General features: G+C 45.9%; 4 protein-coding genes across 15 annotated transcripts in view; all 4 read left to right on the plus strand.

Annotated features, from left to right (window-relative positions):
- The window catches only part of PRKAR2A (protein kinase cAMP-dependent type II regulatory subunit alpha), a 65,424-nt gene extending 61,801 nt beyond the window's left edge, over nucleotides 1–3,623 (plus strand). The window contains exon 11 of the mRNA XM_074602283.1: nucleotides 8–3,623. Within this exon, the coding sequence (XP_074458384.1) occupies nucleotides 8–141 (134 nt within the window). The 3' untranslated portion in view covers nucleotides 142–3,623. The remainder of the gene's footprint in view (nucleotides 1–7) is intronic.
- Nucleotides 3,624–6,007: 2,384 nt separating this feature from the next.
- On the plus strand, nucleotides 6,008–9,447 carry RPP14 (ribonuclease P/MRP subunit p14). The gene is made up of 5 exons (XM_074603342.1): nucleotides 6,008–6,544; nucleotides 6,638–6,722; nucleotides 7,388–7,464; nucleotides 8,053–8,131; nucleotides 8,791–9,447. The coding sequence occupies exons 1-5, from the start codon at nucleotides 6,459–6,461 to the stop codon at nucleotides 8,845–8,847; spliced, it is 384 nt and encodes a 127-aa protein (XP_074459443.1). The 5' UTR covers nucleotides 6,008–6,458; the 3' UTR covers nucleotides 8,848–9,447.
- HTD2 (hydroxyacyl-thioester dehydratase type 2) lies at nucleotides 8,891–9,447 on the plus strand. Its single transcript, XM_074603341.1, has one exon. It carries the CDS (start codon nucleotides 8,891–8,893, stop codon nucleotides 9,395–9,397), a length of 507 nt encoding a protein of 168 aa, XP_074459442.1. The 3' UTR covers nucleotides 9,398–9,447.
- Nucleotides 9,448–11,741: 2,294 nt separating this feature from the next.
- Nucleotides 11,742–19,130, plus strand: part of PXK (PX domain containing serine/threonine kinase like) — a 37,832-nt gene continuing 30,443 nt past the window's right edge. For 7 of the 12 annotated variants that reach the window (XR_012589406.1, XR_012589407.1, XM_074603332.1 and 4 more), the window contains exon 1: nucleotides 17,216–17,333. Coding sequence is in view for 4 of the 12 variants with exons in the window: in XM_074603330.1 (XP_074459431.1) it covers nucleotides 11,936–12,037 (102 nt within the window). In the remaining 8 variants the exon portion in view is untranslated. Of the gene's footprint in view, nucleotides 12,038–17,215; nucleotides 17,334–19,130 lie in introns of those variants that run through there. The other 5 variants (XR_012589408.1, XM_074603330.1, XM_074603337.1 and 2 more) reach the window with 1 other exon arrangement.

The raw sequence follows: 19,130 nt of genomic DNA on the forward strand, positions 1-19,130 counted from the left end.
TTTGCAGTCATGGATGTGCAAGCATTTGAGAGGTTGCTTGGACCCTGCATGGACATTATGAAGAGGAATATAACACACTATGAGGAGCAGCTGGTGGCATTGTTTGGCTCTAGCATGGACCTGTTGGATCCAGGGAATTAGGCACAGGGTACCTCAATGCCTTCTTAGATCAAGACACAGAAAAGCCTCCTATCAGCAACACAACTCACAAGGAAAACGGACACTACGGAACAGTTACAGCTGCTGTCTTCTTGGGCATTTTAGAAACCATAAACAAGTCTCAGCACAGATGGATTGCTCACTCCCTGCCTCCACTTTGCTGCTGATACTTCATTATTAGACCTAGATTAAAGATGATTCTAACCCTATGTTCACTTACTTGGTTCAGAATGGCATCTGTCCAACAGTTCAAGTGCCTGATATGAAACCCAAAGTGTGCAAGATATAGAAGCCTCCTTCCTTCTCGTGTTACTGTTGGGATAAATTCTCAGATCAGATTCTGTAGTGGGAGGTTGCCTGTTCTGCAGAGGCAACCTGTGGAATATGAGCCTTTCACGGGCTTACTACCTTCATCTGATGCTTTCCTTGCAAAATGACAAATTTGGTTTTAATTGTAGCATCTGGGTTTGAAGTTAAAATATCAATGGAGCCAATTAGTAAGGTGGCACTGAAGTTTTCTTCCACCTGCTGAAAGGTGCGGGTACTATATAGCTCTGTAAACCAAGTAAACCGAGCTGGGGACATGGGAGAGTCTGCCTAGCAACAAAATGCAGAAAATCGAGCATTACTATATTTTAAGTGTTTCCTGAGCAGCAAACAAAATTGTTTTACTCTATGCTGCCCAAAAAGGTGCAGTGGTTCAGATCAAATGGCCTGAAGGTGTCATAATTGTCATCTCCCCAAATTTGATCCTTGTTCTTGACACTGAGTACATTTTATTGGGGTGAGATCACAATATATGACCTTCTCTTGCTTACATAGATCCTTTATATACTGCTAGATTTCCCAGGGCACTGTTGTTGACTGGGTCAGTTTTAAAGCTTTTTAAGGAGGTGAATGTTTTGTAATTTAAATGAAGACTACTTCTGTACTTGTTTACAGGAGCTCCCCCCCTAGTCCTAACATTTCACAGTATTCTAACTTCATTAGACACTTGGATGCTTCCAAATACCATGGTGATTTGCTAAACTTTTCAAAAGTTGGCAACATTTGACTTTGTGAAGCAAATGTCTTTGCTGACTACACAGTTGGTGTGTTTGAGGAGTCGTTTTGGATTAGGTGATAACTAAGCTAATGATGTTTATCTAAAATACCTGTTAAATTTGCAGCATTTATTAGGTAGATTCTATTTCTATAGCTTTAATGACCTTAATTGGCATACTGCTGAGATTTTATCAAGAGTATTATCTAAATAAGAATCAGACCATAAGAAGGACGTTTTTATGGTGTACAAACAGAATATTTATATTAAGACATTGAATTTGTAGGTAATAAATCTAGTGACCCTTTGAATTTGCATTCTTCTGCAGCTCATGCAAAACTTACTGGTGTTTTATGGGGTTATAAAATTTTAATTGTGGATGCTAGCATAACAGAACCTGCTCTTTTTATTCATGGCCACGTGAGCAAGATTAGGAGGATGCTAATGCTGAATTCCTGCTTCTAGTTATCACAGCGGACATTTCTCTAAGGCACGAGATGCTTAGCTGCAACTCTTAGTTGATTTCTGGACATTTTTTTTCCCTAAATGAATGAGCTCCTCCCAGTTCCTGCAATATGAGTAAGATGGAAACTTGATAAGTTTGAATGGCTGTTGTCCAGTTACTGTAATTGGAGTCATATTTTTATATAATGCAAATGATTTGTAATGGACACCACTGAACTAGGTGTTTCCATATTATTAAAGTCCTGATTGTGATGTCTAGTGGCTGTTCTAACTGCATGTATTTTAGAACAGTGAATTTCCCTGGCTTTATTGGGCTGTTTTTTTGTTGTAAATTACAGCCAAAGAAGCAGCAGGTACTTCATTCATGCTTCCAATGTTTAACACCAAAGACAAAATCATTCTTTTGATTACAGAATTTAAAAAAACAAAACCAAACCAACAAACAAACAAAAAAAAAACAAGGAAAAAAAAAAACCCCAACCAACCACCATCAGGTCCTCACATTGATAACAGATAAAACTTTAAGATACTTCGGGCTCCAAGACAAGAGTCTGAAGCCAGCTCGTGACTGTCCTGCGAACCAGACATAAACTGGTCTCCAAAACAGCCTGAGTTTCTGTGCTGCCTAAACTGTCATGGGAACTAAAAAGAAACTTGCTGTGAATAATCATCAGCTGGCCGGTGTTGCTCCCAGGCAGAATATCCTCTCCTTTATCCAGAGGAGCCTGGCAGGTTGGGCTGCCTCAGATGGATTCTGGTTCTTACGGCCTTTGGTTCTCTGCAGGACAGGATTGTATACCTCGGCAAATGCAAACATTGGCAATTGTTCTGAAGCTTAACCAAAAGAACAGGCAAGTCTGATTCTTAAGGTAATTCTGCCTGTAAGGGAGGATTTGATGGCTTTTGGAAGTCAAAGGAAAGGATGGGAACGTAAAGTCAAAAGACTGGGATCCCATGCCAGCAAGAAGCTTTGAAGTTTTACCTTTCTCTAGACTCCCCGAAGGAAGGGTGTGCTGGGCAATGCCGTACTGCATCCAGGATCCCTGTGACATCATTCTGTGCTGTAAAGAGGCAACCTGACCTTGAGCCGAAAGAGAATGAGCCTGTAAAAAGGCTCGCACGTTTAAAAGCTATAATTTGCAATGTGCCTGATTAGTTTGGTCCAGTTCAAACAACCTGTTCTGTACAATTTTGGAGCATGAAGATAGTGAGAGAAGCTTGTAGTAAGATACTCAATGTTGCCAGGTATCTGCTTAGAGCACCAGCAGCGAGCCAAGTTGGAAAGTGTGTGAGTGGCGATATCAAGACCAGAGAGTGAAGTGAGGCGCCTGTTCATAAAGATCTGCCGCATCACTGTATCTCAGCTCATCCCTTTCCACTATGACTGTTCGTCGCAATTGTTGTGGAGAACGAGCCCAGGTGTTTTGTTGTTACTGCTCAATGTTCAGTAGATCTGCTGTGGAGTCTCTGAAATTGGCAGTAGAGACACATCTAGTTTTTAATAAAAGAACTCAGCAGCAAAGTGGGCAAAGACGATAGTGTCTTCGAGACTTGGGGGGTGGGGGAAGTCTCTTTTTTTTTTTTTTTTTTTTTTTTTGTGTGTGTGTGTGATTCCCTTGTGGTTGTTGTGAAGTCAGTGAGAGGAGCTTCCAGTGGTCAAATATCCTGGCATAAAGTATTTCTGTTCAATGTCACAGCGCAGGTTTCACAATGTAAAAGGAAAAATAAGGGCAAAAGTGCTCTCTTTTTAGAAACAAAAGTGCAAAACTTAAAACTTTAAAACAAAACTGTAAAAACAAAGTGCAATTTTGCACAGAGGGCAAAAAACTGAAACCCCTTTGAATGTCATTTCCATTCTTTCTTTTCTGTTGGCTGAAAGCAGACTCTTGTTCATGACATGTATTTGTAAACTAGTCTTGCCAAAATACAAACACTTGTTGGTTTTTTTTTTTTTTCACTCCAGGTAATTTTTGTTGTTACAGTTATTGCTGATTACTTTCACTTTTTCCAAACCATATATTTTATTTCAAGAGGCCTTCCTTGTGGATTTCCTCCTGATGGTCTGCAGCTCTACACTGCTCTTTCAAGATGCAAGAGAAAGCCACTAACCTCATAGGAGAACGCTCAACTCCGCTTAGCTGGCTGGAGCTAATAATGCGCTACTAATTTTCCTCTGCTCTGTGGGGCAGGTGGGGAATTAAATTCTGCATAAAGTTGCTACCTCAAGGCTCCAAGTGCTTTTAAAGGTCTTACACTTGGGAGAATTTCATAAGACAGTTTCTAAAATTGGTCTGTTCTTTTGAGTTAAATGTTTTTTCTTTAACTGATTTATTGAGGGACCCTTATTGAATTCATTTTATGTTTAGTACTTGATTCTCAAAGGATGAACAGCTGCGAAGTTTGGTTCTTGCACTATAGTGTTGAACATGAAAGAAAAATATCTGCCATATAAACATATGGTTTTAACCAGTTAAACCACTCTGGGGTTCAGCTTCACTTTTGGTTAATAAAAAACTGACATGTTGTGTCCAGCATTCCTGTACAATCCTGTGTGTGCTCTTTATTGACTCACTGCAGCTGACACAAGCCCCCCCCCCCTCCGCTTTGGGCAGGAGCGGACTTCCCAGCAGCTCCCTGGATTTACTGGGAGTGCCCGAGCCACCGTTGCTTGTGTTATCAGAGCCTTACGGAGAACAGCACTCGCCCTGTGGCAGTAACCAAAAGAGATTTATGCGTTACCTGACCACCACCTTTTTGCTGTTTGGTGATTAAAATTTTACTAATATCTTCAAAATAATACCCATTTCTGTAGATATCATTGCTCCCAATAAAACTGGCTGCTCTGACCTGTCTGCCAAATTATCGTAGAACTGATTTATTGTTCGAGCGCTGTGCTGACTGGTTCTAGGAGAAACACAATCTTCCTGAAGGTCTCTTGCTGGCCTATGCTTGCAGCAAGCTTTATGGGGCAAGCTGCCTTTTTTTCTAACCTAACTAACAATTTGAAAAGAAAATTACTTGGGTACATGTGAAATTGCCTGTTCAGATAATCAATATTTGCTTTTGCTGAAGTTCTGTTTCTAAACACTTAGTATTTTCTGGACAGCTTTAAAATGAGTCTGGGAGAGTAGTTCAGAGGGAGTGTGGTGCTCAGCATGAGGAAGCCTCTGCCGGAATACAGTACTTCAGCTTTGGGCGCTTTAACTGGAGGAACATATTGACACCTGATGGGGTCAGAGGGCAGCAGCATGATAAACAAATACCTAGAAAATGTTACATTTTACAGAAGGGTAAGGAAAAACTGGGATTTTCTTCCTATGGAAAGAAGGATTGGGGGAAAAGTGGGCAGGGAATATTCAAACAAGGAGGAATTAACCTATATTGATTAGGACAGGCCTGTTAATATGGGGCATAAACTACACCAGGGAAGCTGTTGATTAAGCCTTGAAAAGGTCTGTCTGGAAGACAGCTAGAACAGACCGCTTGGGGGAGCGTGAAGTCTTCCAGCACTACCTCCTTAATTTTTTTTTTTTCTTTCCCCCTGAACAGTTGTAAACTAGCTCTGCTGAATACTTAGAATATCTGTCTGAGGCAGGGGTGGATTAGATAACCTCTTGGGGCTGCTTTTGTGAGATATGTCGCTGTTTTCTTATGAATACCTCTTTAAAATCACCAAGGGTTGTAGCTGACACAAACACGCTGTCTCCAGGCTTTGTGCCACGTCAGCAGTAGGAAGATGAAAGCGGCTGGGTGCCTGGAAAAGAGAGGGAGATGTGCCCTTTACAGCCCGGCACGTGAGCAGGCTGGTGGCGTGCTGGGGCCAAAAGCTTGCCAAGCACCTGGGAGAGGAGGCCGGGCTCCCCCCCGGCACGGAGAGAAAACCCCGAATCCAAATAAATAAAACATCTTGAACCCCCAAATGACACAGACTGAGCTGCTTGGTGGCAAAGGCAACCGGTGTCCTGTAAGTGGGGCCCTAGCTCAGGTGCATCAGATGGGTGTTAGGCTACTGGAATGAATATTAATTCCTTTTTTTTTTAAAGAAGTAAGATTCTGTAAAGTTCTTATGCTGAGAATGATGCTTCATCGTTTTGGCAGAGTCAAGATACTTCTGTCCTTTCTGCCGTTTCTCTCTGAAGGACGTATTTCACACCAATTTTCATCAGCTGCAAGGGTTTGTGCTGGCACTGTGTTATCTCCTCAACCGCGTGTGACCAGCGAGATGCCAAGACATGCTGCCAACCTCCTCCTGTGTGCTTTTCCAGTCATGTGTCCTGCAAACCGGAGGCTGGGATAACATGGGGCCCACGGTGTTACCGTGCCAGACAAGACATTCCACCGGGAATCCATCGGGACGAAGACAATTTGTTTAATGGGGAAGTGAAGGAGCACCTCTGCCAGCCCCTCTCCAGCAGCATGTTTATTGCGAAAAGCTCGCGTGCGGCGCTCGGAAGCACCATCTGCTGCCACAGCTTCCCCGGGACTCATTGCAGACCCGTGGCCTCCCTCGATCGAAGAGGCCGCGCTCCTGTTCCACGCACGGCCGGTTCCGGGCCTCGGCACGCTGCTCTGCCCGGGCACGGCGGCTCCCCCGGGGCCTCCCCTCGGCCCCGGCTGCAGCGGCGGGGCCCTTCCCCACCAGCCGCCCGGGCCTTATCGGAGAGGCCTCGGTCCGGGCCTGAGGCCTCGCGTTGGCGCCGCCCGGTCGCCATGGCGAGGAGGAGGCGGGGCGCGGCGAGCTGGGCCCGCGGGGCCGCCGTAGGAGGGAGACGGTGCGCAGCCTGCAGGGAGCATGGAGACCCCGGAGGTGCCGGCCGCCACCTACGAGCGGCGGGTGGTGCGGAGCGGCGCGGAGCACCATTACCTGCGGGTCCGCCTGTGAGTGAGCGTGTGTGTGTCTGTGTGTGAGAGACACCCCCCCGCCGCCGGGGAGCCCCCCACAGCCCGCCCTCTGCTCTGCTTCCCCCGCAGGGAGCTGCCGGACGGCGGGGCCCGGCCGAGCGTCGCGCAGTTCAAGCAGCTGGTGGTGTCGGCGCTGAGGGAGCTGCACGGAGAGGTGGGCCGGGCGCTGAGGGAGCTGCACGGAGAGGGCGGCCGGGGCCGGAGCCGGGGCCGGGCCGCCTTCCCTCGGCCGGCGGCTTGGGGCTGGGTCCGGGAGAGCCGCGCGGGAGCCGGCGGCCCGCCCCTGCCTCCCGCGGTGGGTTTTGAAGCGGCGGGCGGGAGCCTGGGGCCTGCGGGGCGGGAGCAGCCTCTGCGGCTCGACTTAACGCTCCCCCGCGCTGTAACGGGGCTGGGGGGTTGTGCGTTTCGTCTTAGCGGCTGCAGCGTGCCGGCCTCGGGAATTGGGGGTACGGATGGAGGCTGCGGTGAGGCTTTAGAGGCAGAACTGTGGGAAGGGAACAGCTTCTCGGCTGGGGAAGCCCACAGGGCTGTTCTTGCTCTGTTCACGGTATTGCTGGGTGACTTCGGGCAAGCCGCATCCCCCCTGGGCCCCTGTTTCCCCAGCTGTAATGTGGAACTAGAAGTGGCTTCCGTCTGCAGAGCTCCGAGGGGAAGGGTGCTGTGTGAAATCTAGTGGTGGTGTAGCCAAAACACTCGTGTGGGACTTGAGCGTAGCTGTAACACCTTTAGTCATGTCACATGCTGGCAGTGAATCCCCTTGCTTATAAACTATTACAAGAGCATAAGATGGTACTTATTTAATAATGTGTTTTTTCATAGGTTGGAGCAGCTTTGCCTGTTGATGTCTTAACATATGAGGAAAAAACTCTGTCTGCCATATTAAGAGTTATTAGCAGGTAAGGTGCGGTAGGTACGCACTTCAGACACTGCCATGAAAATACTTTTAGTAAGAAAACAGGACTCTTAACCTAAGAATAGTCTTTGAAGAACTAAGCCTAACTTGCAGATGTCTGCATAGAGTATAAAGAAAATAGAAATTCACTAAGATTTGGTAACCTACACGCATCAGTATGTTATTCCTCTTTTAAAACAGAATGGTCTGGCAGAACCATTGGAATATGTGGCTTTAAATCCCCTTCTGTAGTAAAGTTGAGAATGCTTACCAGATTTAAATGGTGAAGACAACTGCAGGTGATTTAGGGGAAGGAGGAGGTTAAAGGCACAGAAGGAACAAGGCTAGTAAAGTGAACTTGAAAAGGTTACAGTACATATCTCTGTGTATCAAGGACAAGAGACTGCAGTGACTGCAATAGCGCTCTAGGGCACGGTGTTGCTACCAGAACTCACTGGTGAAATCACCTGCGGTTAAACTCCGTTAAGGTTTCATTAATCTTTATAACATGCGTTGATTTAAGACATTTATGCTGCAGGAAAACTGAGAAAAACAAATTTTATTAATAAATTTTATTTTTCTTTTTATGTAGTGGCCTTGTCAAGCTGTGGAGTGCTCTAACGTTGCTGGGCTTCTACCAGAACAGAAGGTGTGCCTTTCGAGTGCTGCAGGTAAAGCCCTGCGGGGGCTGGATGGCTTCCCCCACACGTCAGTTCTCACTGTAAGGTGGTCTGGCTAGCTGAGCACGCTGCCTCTTCAGAGAAAGACGGCCTAGATGCATAAACGTCTTGGTTTGGGAGTGAAACGCTTTTCAGTGCAGGTGTGTAGGCCTGCATTTAAGTACTTCCCATCCTATAATGAATGTTGTAAAATGTGACAGTAGTGGCTGTCCTATTACTTTATGGTTCCATTCCAATGAGAAGTCCTGCTCTCATTAATACACCTGCAAGAAAATAATTTCTGGAAAGTTTTGTTCTTAGCCCACACCTTAGTCCAATCTTCTATTTCCTGTACCCCATTTCTTCCCTCTCCTATAGTCACTGTCGACTGACCTCACTTAAAAATGCATGCATAAACATGCACTTCCAGAGCTCATTTTTTTCCTGAAGGTGCTGCTTAATAAAATGAGTTCCAAGAATTCTTTGTCTCCGAAGCGATGGCTAAACGAAAATCTGCTCAGGCATAGCTCTAAGTTTTTAATTTTTTCTGTAAAAGGGAAATTGAAGTATTTTCAACTTCGAGTGTGTTTGATGTGGTTTTGTTGTTTGTTTTTTTTTTTAAATGCTTTAGTTGGTTTCTTGTTTTGTTTTTGTTTCCCTCCACAAACTAGACATCTCCATTTCTTCTTGCGTTATCTGGGAACAGCAGAGAACTAGTCTTGGACTGAGTGCAGTTGTTGGTTTGGTTGTACAAAGCAGAAGTTGCTTGAGATGTTGCAGCCCTTCAGGTATGGAATTTCTGGAGGGGATTTCCGACAAAGAACCTTGACAAAGCTAACAGTTATCAACTCACTGCTCGGACGTGCTGTGCTTCAGAGTTTACACGTAAAAGTTGGAGACAAAGCTGAACTTACCAAAGCTTTCACACAGAATGATATTATTACTTTCTCTGATTTAACAGGTGACACAAATCCTTTGCATTTAAATGAAGATTTTGCAAAGAAATCTAGGTTTGGGAGAACTATTGTGCACGGAGTTTTGATCAATGGACTTATTTCTGCAGTTCTGGGTACTAAAATGCCCGGTCAAGGTTGTGTATTTCTTTCTCAAGAGATCCGATTTCCAGCTCCTTTGTATACTGGAGAAGAAGTCACAGCTGCAGCGGAAGTTAAACGACTGAAGGGTTCTATTGCGCACATTTCAGTGTCGTGTAAAGTCAAAGAAAGTGGAAAGACTGTTATGGAAGGGCTGGTGAAAGTCATGGTGTCAGACAGTTAGAGCTGTTGATCCTCTGTGGCTTTGCTATAAAGGTCAGAAATGTACACTTGGTTTTGACTCTGTCCTTTTATGTGACATCACTTAATCCAGTAAACTTGCAACAAAAAACCCCTTCAAAATGTTTCAAATACAGTGCGCAAACTCAATCCGCGTAGCAGCTGTGTTAAGAAACTTAGAGCTTTTAATTCTTGCCTGCATCCTGCCAAGGTGAAGCCAATGGAACTAGGCACTTGCTGTGACAGAAGTGGCACGTTTAAGACGAGCTGCTGCTCTGCTGCAGTGGGAAGTCTGCGGTGTCGGGGCTTATGGTGCAGCTGTTCTTTTCAGCAAAATCACAGTCCGCAGTACCTATGTTCAAACTTGTTCGCTCTTTACAAAGTCGTTCTGTTGCTAACAAGCACCGGTGGGAAGGGATGATGCTGTGTGTTTAACGAGAGAACAGAAGGGGAGGTATCGACACACGTGTACTGCAAGATCGGTTGTCATCTCCATGGCAGCTCTAGCTGATGTTGGTGCAGTGGGCTCTTTTGCAATATTCCTTAACCTTCCTTAGATCTGCAGATTAGTAGTAGTCAGCCTTCACATAAACAAGATACTCTGCCTGATACAGCTGGCGATGTGGCTCTCATAATACTTTCGAATTCTTGAGATACCTTACAAAATCTGATTATAAGCAAACAAAAATTTACCTTTAATGACAAACGCCTCTGAAACTTGCTTCCCAGAAGCAGAGTGAAGGAGGCTTTTAAAAAGCCCAATTGTCACCGCTCATACTTATTGCCTCCTTGTGCTCCTGGGGGCAAGACAAGCAGGGGCAGTTTTGTTGAGTACAACCTAAATGGCTTCTCTCTGCTTATTCGTCTGCGTGAACATGTATTCCCCTTTGCCCACTGGAAGTACCTTGGTTGCTGGTAAAGTAGGCGTTTGGTAAATTCATTAGTAAATCACCTGGGTTAAATTATTTTAGTACCAGCATAAAATTATTAGACACTAAGAAACTTTTTTTCAGGAATGATGGGGACCATCAGGAGTAAAAGTACAGGATGTCTTCAGTTGGTGGTTCCTATCATTTTCTGGCAAAACATCTGTTACCCCCCCGCCATGTTCTCTGCAGCAGAAGTGCACCCGTAACTTTTCCTGGCTGCAAATCACCTGAAAAGTTGTTTGCTGTGAGAAGAGAGTTTGTCCTCAAACTGTGATGAAAGCTACTGGTAAAACAGTTAACGCTGTCCGGCTGTGACATCTGGTTCTTAAATGCAACTGCACCAAAACAACAAACCCCAGGTGTTCAGTCAGGCTGGATCAGAGGGAGGAGTAATGTTTGAGCTGTTTGGCTTCAACATGCCCTCTATTTTGAACGCACTGGGTTTGGCCTGTTCACAACAAGTACTTAGCGAGAGCTTTCCTTATCTCCAGTCTGTAGGAATTCTTCACTTCCCGTTTCATTCTGCCCTGGGTCACTTCATTGCCTGATCGCTGGCTTCTGCCATACCAAACTCTGTTTTTCAAAGCAGGCCTGTGCCTTCCCTAGTTCCTTGTTCACCTGCCTCTCTAGATGGGAAGCTGTCACGGTAATGCCTATTAACAAAAGCAATCAGACCTGTACCTGACCTGCTGGGTGATGAGGAGGAGTAGTGTGGAAGGATTGCTGTGCCAGCCTGAGATTTAGCTGTTTAACCACAGCGCGCAGCCCATTTTCCTGTTGGCGTGGAGCTGCGAGACGGAGGGATGAGGCTATTTACGATAACTGACTGACGCGTTCGACAAACTCGAGCTCTGCGGTCTTACAGCATCCTCAGTGAGGTTAATTCCTGAATACGGTGTAAAAAGACAAAAGGAAATGCAGACAAGTGTTCAGAAGGCAGTAGGTTCCCGAGTGCTAAGTAGTATTGAAAGAAAGAGTTTTCCGCGCTGCTACAATGAAAGCTACGGTGTGGAACTCAATTTAACAACTTAAAATCGGTGGTTTTTAAAAGAAAGAATCTACAAATTGAGTAGAAGATACTGGGTGCTGTTTTATTTTTTTGTGGTCGTTTAACTACAACAACAACAAAAAACCACCCCAAAAGGGAACGAGCAGCAAGTGCACCAGCCCCTTTCAGTTTCCTCCTCTCTCTGGGAGGACCGGAGCGCTCCCGGGCTCTATCCCCCTCCCGCAACCCCCCCTGAAGCCACCGCAGCCGTTGGCGCCACCGGGGCGGCGCGGAGCAGCGGGGCGACTTACCGAGAGCGTGTCCCCGGGCGGCCGTGTGTCCCCGTCCGTTCCCCCGTTACCCTCCCTCCCCGCGCAGCTCCATCCCCCTCCCGCCCTTACCGACCCCGGGGTTCGGACCGCGCCGGGCCCGCCCCGCCCCGCGGCGCCCCCTGGCGGTCGGTGGGGCCGGGCGGGCGGCGCTAAGGCCCGGCGGCGGCGGCGTCGCGGCGCTGCCGTGTTGACAGCGGCGCCCCCCCCCGCCTCCCGCCTCCTCTCCCCGCCGCCTTCCCCACCGGGAAGCAGGTTGGCGGCGGCACCCGGGGCTGCCCCCTCCCCGCCCCGCTATGGCGTTCATGGAGAAGCCGCCGGCCGGTAAGGTGCTGCTGGACGACACGGTGCCGCTGACAGCGCAGATCGAGGCGAGCCAGAGCCTGCACTCCCACACGGTGAGCGGGGCAGGCCGGGGGGGGGGGATGAGGCGAGGGAACGGGAGGGAGTCCGGGCTACGTGGGCCCGCGCCCCGGCCCGGCCCCGCGGCCTGCGTCTCATCCCGGCGGGAGCTGGGGCGGTGCGGGGCCTGGGCAGCCGGTGTGGTGCCGGGGGAGGGTGGTGTGAGGGAGCCGGGAGCGCGGGTTTCACCTCTCGGGGCTGCGGCGGTTGCCGCCGTTGCCCGGTTCCCCTGCGGGCAGCCGGGAGTTGTTGGACTCCTTCGCCTTCTCCCGGCGATGGGGCTGCGGGTTCGGGGCTCGCCCCGGCGCCCCAGGGAGGCCTTGCGCCCGCTGGCTGAGGGAGCGGGTGTCGTCTCGGGGCGGGGGGGGTGGTTCTCGGGGTGTGTTACAGCCTTTTGGGGCAAAAGTGGGCTCCGGTCCCCTCGTTTGGGCTGCTGAGGTGAAGTTAGGTGTGAGGGGGCCGCCACGGCTGTACGGCTGCGGAGACAGAAGTGGGGGTACGGCCCCACGCTCTCCGCTGTGGGGAGCGGTGACACCCAGCAGGACGAGTCCTACCGCGACTTTTCATGTCACAGATTAATTCTCCTGGCATGTCTAGTACACACGCACGCTGCCTCCGTGAGAAATGTACCATTTTCGAGCGTGCAGTGACACTCTGCATTTCATAACCTCCCGTTTGCAGTTATTTTCCACTTTAAAAACTAGGTTTACTTATGGTATGACAAAGCAGTGCTGTGAATCATGGAGAGAGAGAGAGATAGAACTGGCTGTCGCTTCTGACTCCTGCTTTGGCCGAGAGCGGGGATGCTGGGCTGTATTGGAGGCCAGGGGTGCTCCAGCAGCAGGTACATACAGCAGCAGGTACAGCAGCGGGCAGCGTGTCTGGCATGGCGAGAGGGAGCTCCTGCTGCCCCACACACAGCTGCCATGCCTGCCTTGATGGTCTCCCTTCCTTGTTCCTTGCGTCTAGCGTCTACTCCTATTAACCCGAATTACAATAATTGTAGGTTCACCACAGGATGCACAACTAATCTGTAGCCTCTCTTATTAAATACTCTTCCTATAAGTAATCCACGCTTCAGAAGCGTTGTTTTTTTGTGTGAGGAACATGCATTAACCGATGTTCCAGGCTTCCTCTGAACAGAAGTTATATGTGAGAAATTGCCCAGAAGATCTTGTGGATCAGCAGGCTCTGGCTCTCCATTGTTGCAACTCCTCTTGTAAATCAGAGAATGGTTGAGGTTGGAAGGGACCTTCAAGACCATCTAGTTCCAACCCCCCTGCTGTGGGCAGGGACACCTCCCACCAGACCAGGTTGCTCGAAGCCCCATCCAGCCTGGCCTTGAACAATTCCGGGTTTATAAAGCTGATGAGGTTTATTTTCTGGCAAGCCTGATACTTTTTACCTGTTTCAATAGCTGAGGGGTGTATGTGCCAAGTTCTGCGTGAAGCTGTGTAATTTCTAGCACTCCCCGGTTAAAAGTCCAGATTACAGTTTCACTGTTAATTTGTTTCCATCGTGCCTTATTACACTATTTTTTTGCTAGTGCAAATGACAGTAGCTTTTTGTGTTCTTTTCTTTGGTTTGTATGATTCTGGTTAGGGGGGAAAAAAAAAAGTCATAAAATTCTTTTAGAATGAGAACTTGGAAGTAGTTTTTCAATCCAGACTCTGTGTGTGTGTTGTCTTGTCTGGGTGAGTGTGATAGCAAATGTTGCTCCCCCCTCTGTCTTTCATCTCTGTATTCTGTTACTAACGGATGTTCAGAAAAAATTCTCTACTGATTTGTTCTGATCTTTTGTTAATAACAGAATGCTGGAGCACTGTGCCTTTTGATTTAAAATCTGTCTCTAAGATACATCTATTAGTAATTGTTTGTTTTACTGCAGAAGCCCTGTTGATAGTTGAAAGATGGCTTGAAGTGTGCGTAGCACAGATGGTTTATATAGAGGCAGTGTGGGGTATCAAAATACAGGAAGCCATAACACAGACTCGGTTTTTTATTTGATGTAAGTCAACTATTTTGTCATTTTGGACACTTCATCTTTTGTCCCTGGTATCCGAATAATTTGTTTGTTGATGGGTGGTGCTGTCCCTGATTTGAACTTTCCTGGTTCAAATCAGCCACGCAAATAGATCCTTGTGTTTAAATGGAGGCGTGTAAATGAAGCCCCTCTGAGAAACAAGGGTTGAAGTGCTTTTGTGGGGCGTTAAGACTGTATTTTACTTTATTATATTATAGACGTAAGGAAGTAGGTTGTCATTAACTGAATGCTTTTAGGGTTTGTTCCTCATCCCACCTCAAAGCGACGCCTTCAAAAGATGTAGATCTATGCAGTTCTTCATCCCAATGTAGTGTTTGGAGAAGTAGGTCTCCACATGCTAGACTTGTTCTAAAGCTGAAATACAAAGGCATCCTGGAATAAATTTTCTATTCTTTTGTCAGCAGTATGTATTAAGATTTTATAATGCTGCTTAGTGTTGCAAGAATTGCTTTAAACTTGTATATATAATTCTTTTCCTGTAGATCATTGCTTAAAAAATTGCTGATATGAAGATGATCTAGGCCCAGGTTAGATGCAACTTTAACGTGGTGACTGAGCTAGTAATAATGTAAACCTTCTGTAGGTGCTGAAAATAGCCAGTCTTCTGAATAACCAGTTGAGGAAAAGGTGAAGAATTTCAGGAAAAGCTTTGTGGACATGGTGAAATACCAAGCAGAAGACTAAGCTTGTGTCAATTGTTCTGAGCGGCTTCTGTTGATTTAGATTTAATACAACAGACTGGGTAAGTGTAGACTTAACAGCATTGAATCAAGGGCTGTACTTGGCAGAGGCTGAGTTTCTGTTTCCTGGGGATGAAGGTGAAACTAAAAGAAGCAAAACTGAAAACAAAACCCGAAACTGCTACTTACTTACCTGAATTCTCCAGAAACCTAAGAAGGGGTAAAGCTAGTATTTAAAATGTTCTTTTGAGGGTTTGCACTTTTTGCTTAGTAAGAGCATGTAAACCATCTAGTAAATGTGGTTTGTAGATTGTTAGGAAATCAACTGCAAAATCTTCTGGTACGCTCACAAGCTTTTTATGTTTCTTTCAAGTCAGAAATGCTCAGAAGTTCTTTCTTGAGCTAGTGCATCTCAGCTGGTACACAATCTCCATGCTCTTGTGTTGCAACAAAGAAATTGCCAGCTGAGGTTTTCTTTCTGCGTATTTATTTCCAATGATAAATGAAGATGAAAATGATGCCTTTTCTTTTTTTATAAAAGTTGTTTCCCTGGTTAAGTGTGTTACAAGCAGCCTGAGATCTGTTGAAGTGTGCACTTTCACGCAAATCACGGAATCACGGAATCTTCAGAGTTGGAAGGGACCTCTAGAGATCATCTAGTCCAACTCCCCTGCTAAAGCAGGATTGCCTAAAGCACATCCCTCAGGGCTGCATCCAGGCGGGTCTTGAAAATCTCCAGAGAAGGGGACTCCACGACCTCCCTGGGCAGCCTGTTCCAGTGCTCTGTCACCCTCACCGTAAAGAAGTTTTTCCGTGTATTTGAACGGAACTTCCTATGTTCTAGCTTGTGCCCATTGCCCCTCGTCCTGTCACTGGGAACCATTGAAAAGAGCCTGGCTCTGTCCTCCTTAAACCCACCCTTTAGATACTTGTAAACATTAATTAGTTCTATAGTGCAGTGTTTATGGAGTCCTTTTCATTTGGAAAGCCAAATATACTTACATCGCAGGCCCATTCCAATAGTACCTGACTTAATAGATTTGAAATTGCACGAGGAAACTCTGTCAGCTTCGTTTTGTCTCCTGCCATGTGCTTCAGTTACTGGCACTGCACAGGAAGAGAGAGTAACTGTATAACTTCCAGGAGTGCGTTGGGCGCCTTCTCCTAGGCATGGTTTGGTGCTCGTGGCAGGTATCTGTACCAGCCGTTTTGCAGAAAATGAATCCGTTTTGTTGCCATTGCGTTCCTTGAATTCAACCGGAGTGGAATTGCATCCAGTGTATTAAGCCATTTGCACGTGTCTCATCTTAATGCCAAATGTTGTGCAACGGAGGCATTTTCTGCACTAAAGCTTTAATAAATTTTGGCTGTTGAACTTGCTTCATATTGGAACATCTCATCTGTATATTCACTATTTAAAAGTGGCTTTCTTTCTAAGCCTTAAAATAGGATGCTATTTGCTTCTGCAATAATCTAAACATATTCCTTAATAAGAACTGCACAACTGTACATACACGTTTTAGGGCACTTCAAAGCAGTGAAACCACTAGCAAGTTATATGTATACTTCTGAACATTCCTTAATTCTTTTCTGAAGTGATTTTCCTTTTTCATGCGTTTCATGTTGAAATTGAAGCAGTGAAACAGCCAATTTTGCTACAGTACATTGTTGTCTTAAAGGCATTTGGAAATGAACAGCTGAAATAAATCCCTCTTGTAACATACTTTCAGAGTTTTTCGTTTTCCTTAAGCAATGATGCATGTTGACACTCATAGCTTTTAGATTAGAAAAATCTTGAAAAAGCATTTATATTTTCCCTATATTGTTCTATGATACAAAAATGGAGCCATATGTTTCTAGAACTGTAGGATTTATTTTAAGAGCTTGTAAAGGACTTTGCACGTCTGCTTTATAAGGAATTCAGCCTCTCCAGTGAAGGTTGCCTTCACTTTGGGGGAAAAAAAAAATCATGAAGTTGCTTTTAGAGGTGGCCTTAGAGAGGGAACTATTAGGGTTCGCTTGTTTGACGTTTTGGAAATGCAGTTCCTCCACTGCACTTAGTAAGTAAGCTTGACCACCTCCCACCTCCACCCCCACCTTGGGCTCAAAAAAGATAGCTGCTTCATCACACCTAATTTTAGCTATCCCAGCCTTACGGTTTCCACTGGTGAACTTAACTAAATTAGTATTGTGTTTGTAGCTCCTGCAAAGATTGCAGTCAGAATACTAGTTGCCGTATCATACCTTAGAGAATCCATTGCCTTAGAGATCTTGCAGTGGACTTGGAATATTTTTATCAGCTACTGAGTATTTCCTGAAAGATACTGAGTATTCTGCTTTTCTGGTGAAGGCCACGATGATGCTGTTATTTCTCTTGTCTCTCTCTGGAGCTTTTCTTGTTCAGAACATTTCATTACACGTAAACGCGTGTCCTATTTTTTCCCCTGCAGTTGTCCTACTTCATCGCTTTCACTTGTTGAATGGCTTACTCATTACTACACCAGCAATACAGGGCGTGTGGAGCTAGAGAATGTCCCCGGACAAACACGTGCGTTGTTTAAAACGCAGGTAAACACCGCTGTTGCTGCTCGTACCTCAGATGGGTTTAATGGCAGGTTGTGCAATAGCAAATAAGTTCTGTGCCTTGTAGCGAAGAGGTCCCCGCTTCTGAGCAGCTTTCCTGGTTTTTGTTGCTACTTTTCACATGGGAGATTTTCTAAATAAACATTTAAAAGAGCTTCTTACGAGAAATTGTTCCAATCCAGCCTACTTAAGCGGGGATTGCATTCATGCTTAATTAGGCTTTCCTCTCTTTAATGCTTATAAAATAAAGCCCTTTCAAACTTTTAGTTGATGTGACCTGAAGGTGACCTGGATCTTTATAATGGTTGGCTTTTCAAGCCTGTTGGATTAAACAGATGTACAGCAGAAATCTGTGAAAAACAGACTGACTATCCTGAGCCAGAAATTTAGAGACTATTTTCTTGGGAAAACAGAATGTATTACCCAATATTGGCGAGACTCTCTACGTTTTATTATATGAATCTCTAAATTCACCGCTTGTTCTTTCCTATTTTGTCTCTGCAAAAGCCTTTTTTTCCTGTTTGCTTTCTGTTTCAAAAACCAGGAAAGATGATAAACAGCGATTGTTAAATGTTTGGACATACTTTGCTGTGTAACTTTCACCTAGGAATGGTAACAAAATTATCTGCGCAGCTCTGATGCTGATGTTTTAACAAGTGCTGGAATACCAGGGAACAATCTTGGTGCATCTGGGGCGGAAAAAAACACCTAAGTGGGTAAATTCAGGATAACGTTAATCCCAGGCAGTGATTGTGAAACTGTTATTGGCAAAGGATGCAGAAATGCAGTGTGGTTGTCCCTGATCCATGTGGATGTTTGGAAGATACTCTTTTTCAGAAACTCTATCCAGCGCTCTGTAGTGGTAGGAAGAAGATTTTTAGGAAATGACAGTGCACATCCAGGGTCATACAGCTTTCCCTGCTCCTGACCTCCTCCTCCCAGCACTGGTTTCCGCTTCCTTGACTGATGGGAGCAGCCAGGAAATGATCCCATAGGTAAAACCGCTTTGCTTGGCGTCTTTAAAAATCTATACTGAACTGCTGCTGCTGGAATGTGAAGGTTGTGGCAGGATCTGGCTTGGCAGTAGTCGTAGGAAGCGCAGCGGACGTACAAACCTTCCCTGTGTGGAGGCCTGGAGGGGCTCAGGGAGGTGGTCTCGGGGAAGGGTTTTATGGCCTGTCTGGTTGGTGGCTCTTATGTAGTTGCTGCCAGGGAGCTCTCTGCCTGCAGCCAAAATCAGTAGCGTGAGGTTGTCCTGCAAGCTGAGGCCTTTCTTTGCCAGCTAGCAGCTGTTAGGGCTCCTTTGAAGTTGTTCGGTAAACTGAGTCATGGGGAAGATTTTTGAGCCATTCGTGTAGGAGTGAGAAATGCCATGGGAATTTCTGCATGAATGTAGCTAACCTAGACCTCGCTGAGCTTGGTTGTTGATCCCTAAAATTGTCGGCAGGAGTAAATTCTAGTAATTACTAGCTATTTCTGAAGCCATCATATTTTCCTGTGTTAGATGATGCAGCTAAACAGAAATGATTCTGAGTGTGCCGATCTGCTTTCCTTACGCTGCCATTTATTTCCTATGGGCCCAGTCTCAGTCCCACTATCAATCCCACTATCGTAATTCAGATTTTTTTTCCTAAACAAAACAGAATTTGGCAGAGTTATAATGGCTTTTGTGCATTTAGGCTTTTTCCTTGCAGAGTTGAAAGCTCTTCTTTGGTCCTATGGGAAGCATATATCAGTGGTGCTAATTATAATCCCAAGACAAGCTTGTTGCCGTGCGGAGGC

Source organism: Larus michahellis, chromosome 10 (genome assembly GCF_964199755.1).
Source record: "Larus michahellis chromosome 10, bLarMic1.1, whole genome shotgun sequence".
NCBI lineage: Eukaryota > Metazoa > Chordata > Aves > Charadriiformes > Laridae > Larus > Larus michahellis.

What these genes read in the sequence shown, in the direction of transcription:
- RPP14 (XM_074603342.1), top strand. Translation starts at nt 6,459, where the DNA reads ATGGAGACCCCGGAGGTGCCGGCCGCCACCTACGAGCGGCGGGTGGTG. An exon ending in CATTACCTGCGGGTCCGCCT is followed by an intron (nt 6,545 to 6,637) that starts GTGAGTGAGCGT and finishes CTTCCCCCGCAG; the next exon opens with GGAGCTGCCGGACGGCGGGG. An exon ending in GTGCCTTTCGAGTGCTGCAG is followed by an intron (nt 8,132 to 8,790) that starts GTAAAGCCCTGC and finishes TCCACAAACTAG; the next exon opens with ACATCTCCATTTCTTCTTGC.
- HTD2 (XM_074603341.1), top strand. Translation starts at nt 8,891, where the DNA reads ATGTTGCAGCCCTTCAGGTATGGAATTTCTGGAGGGGATTTCCGACAA.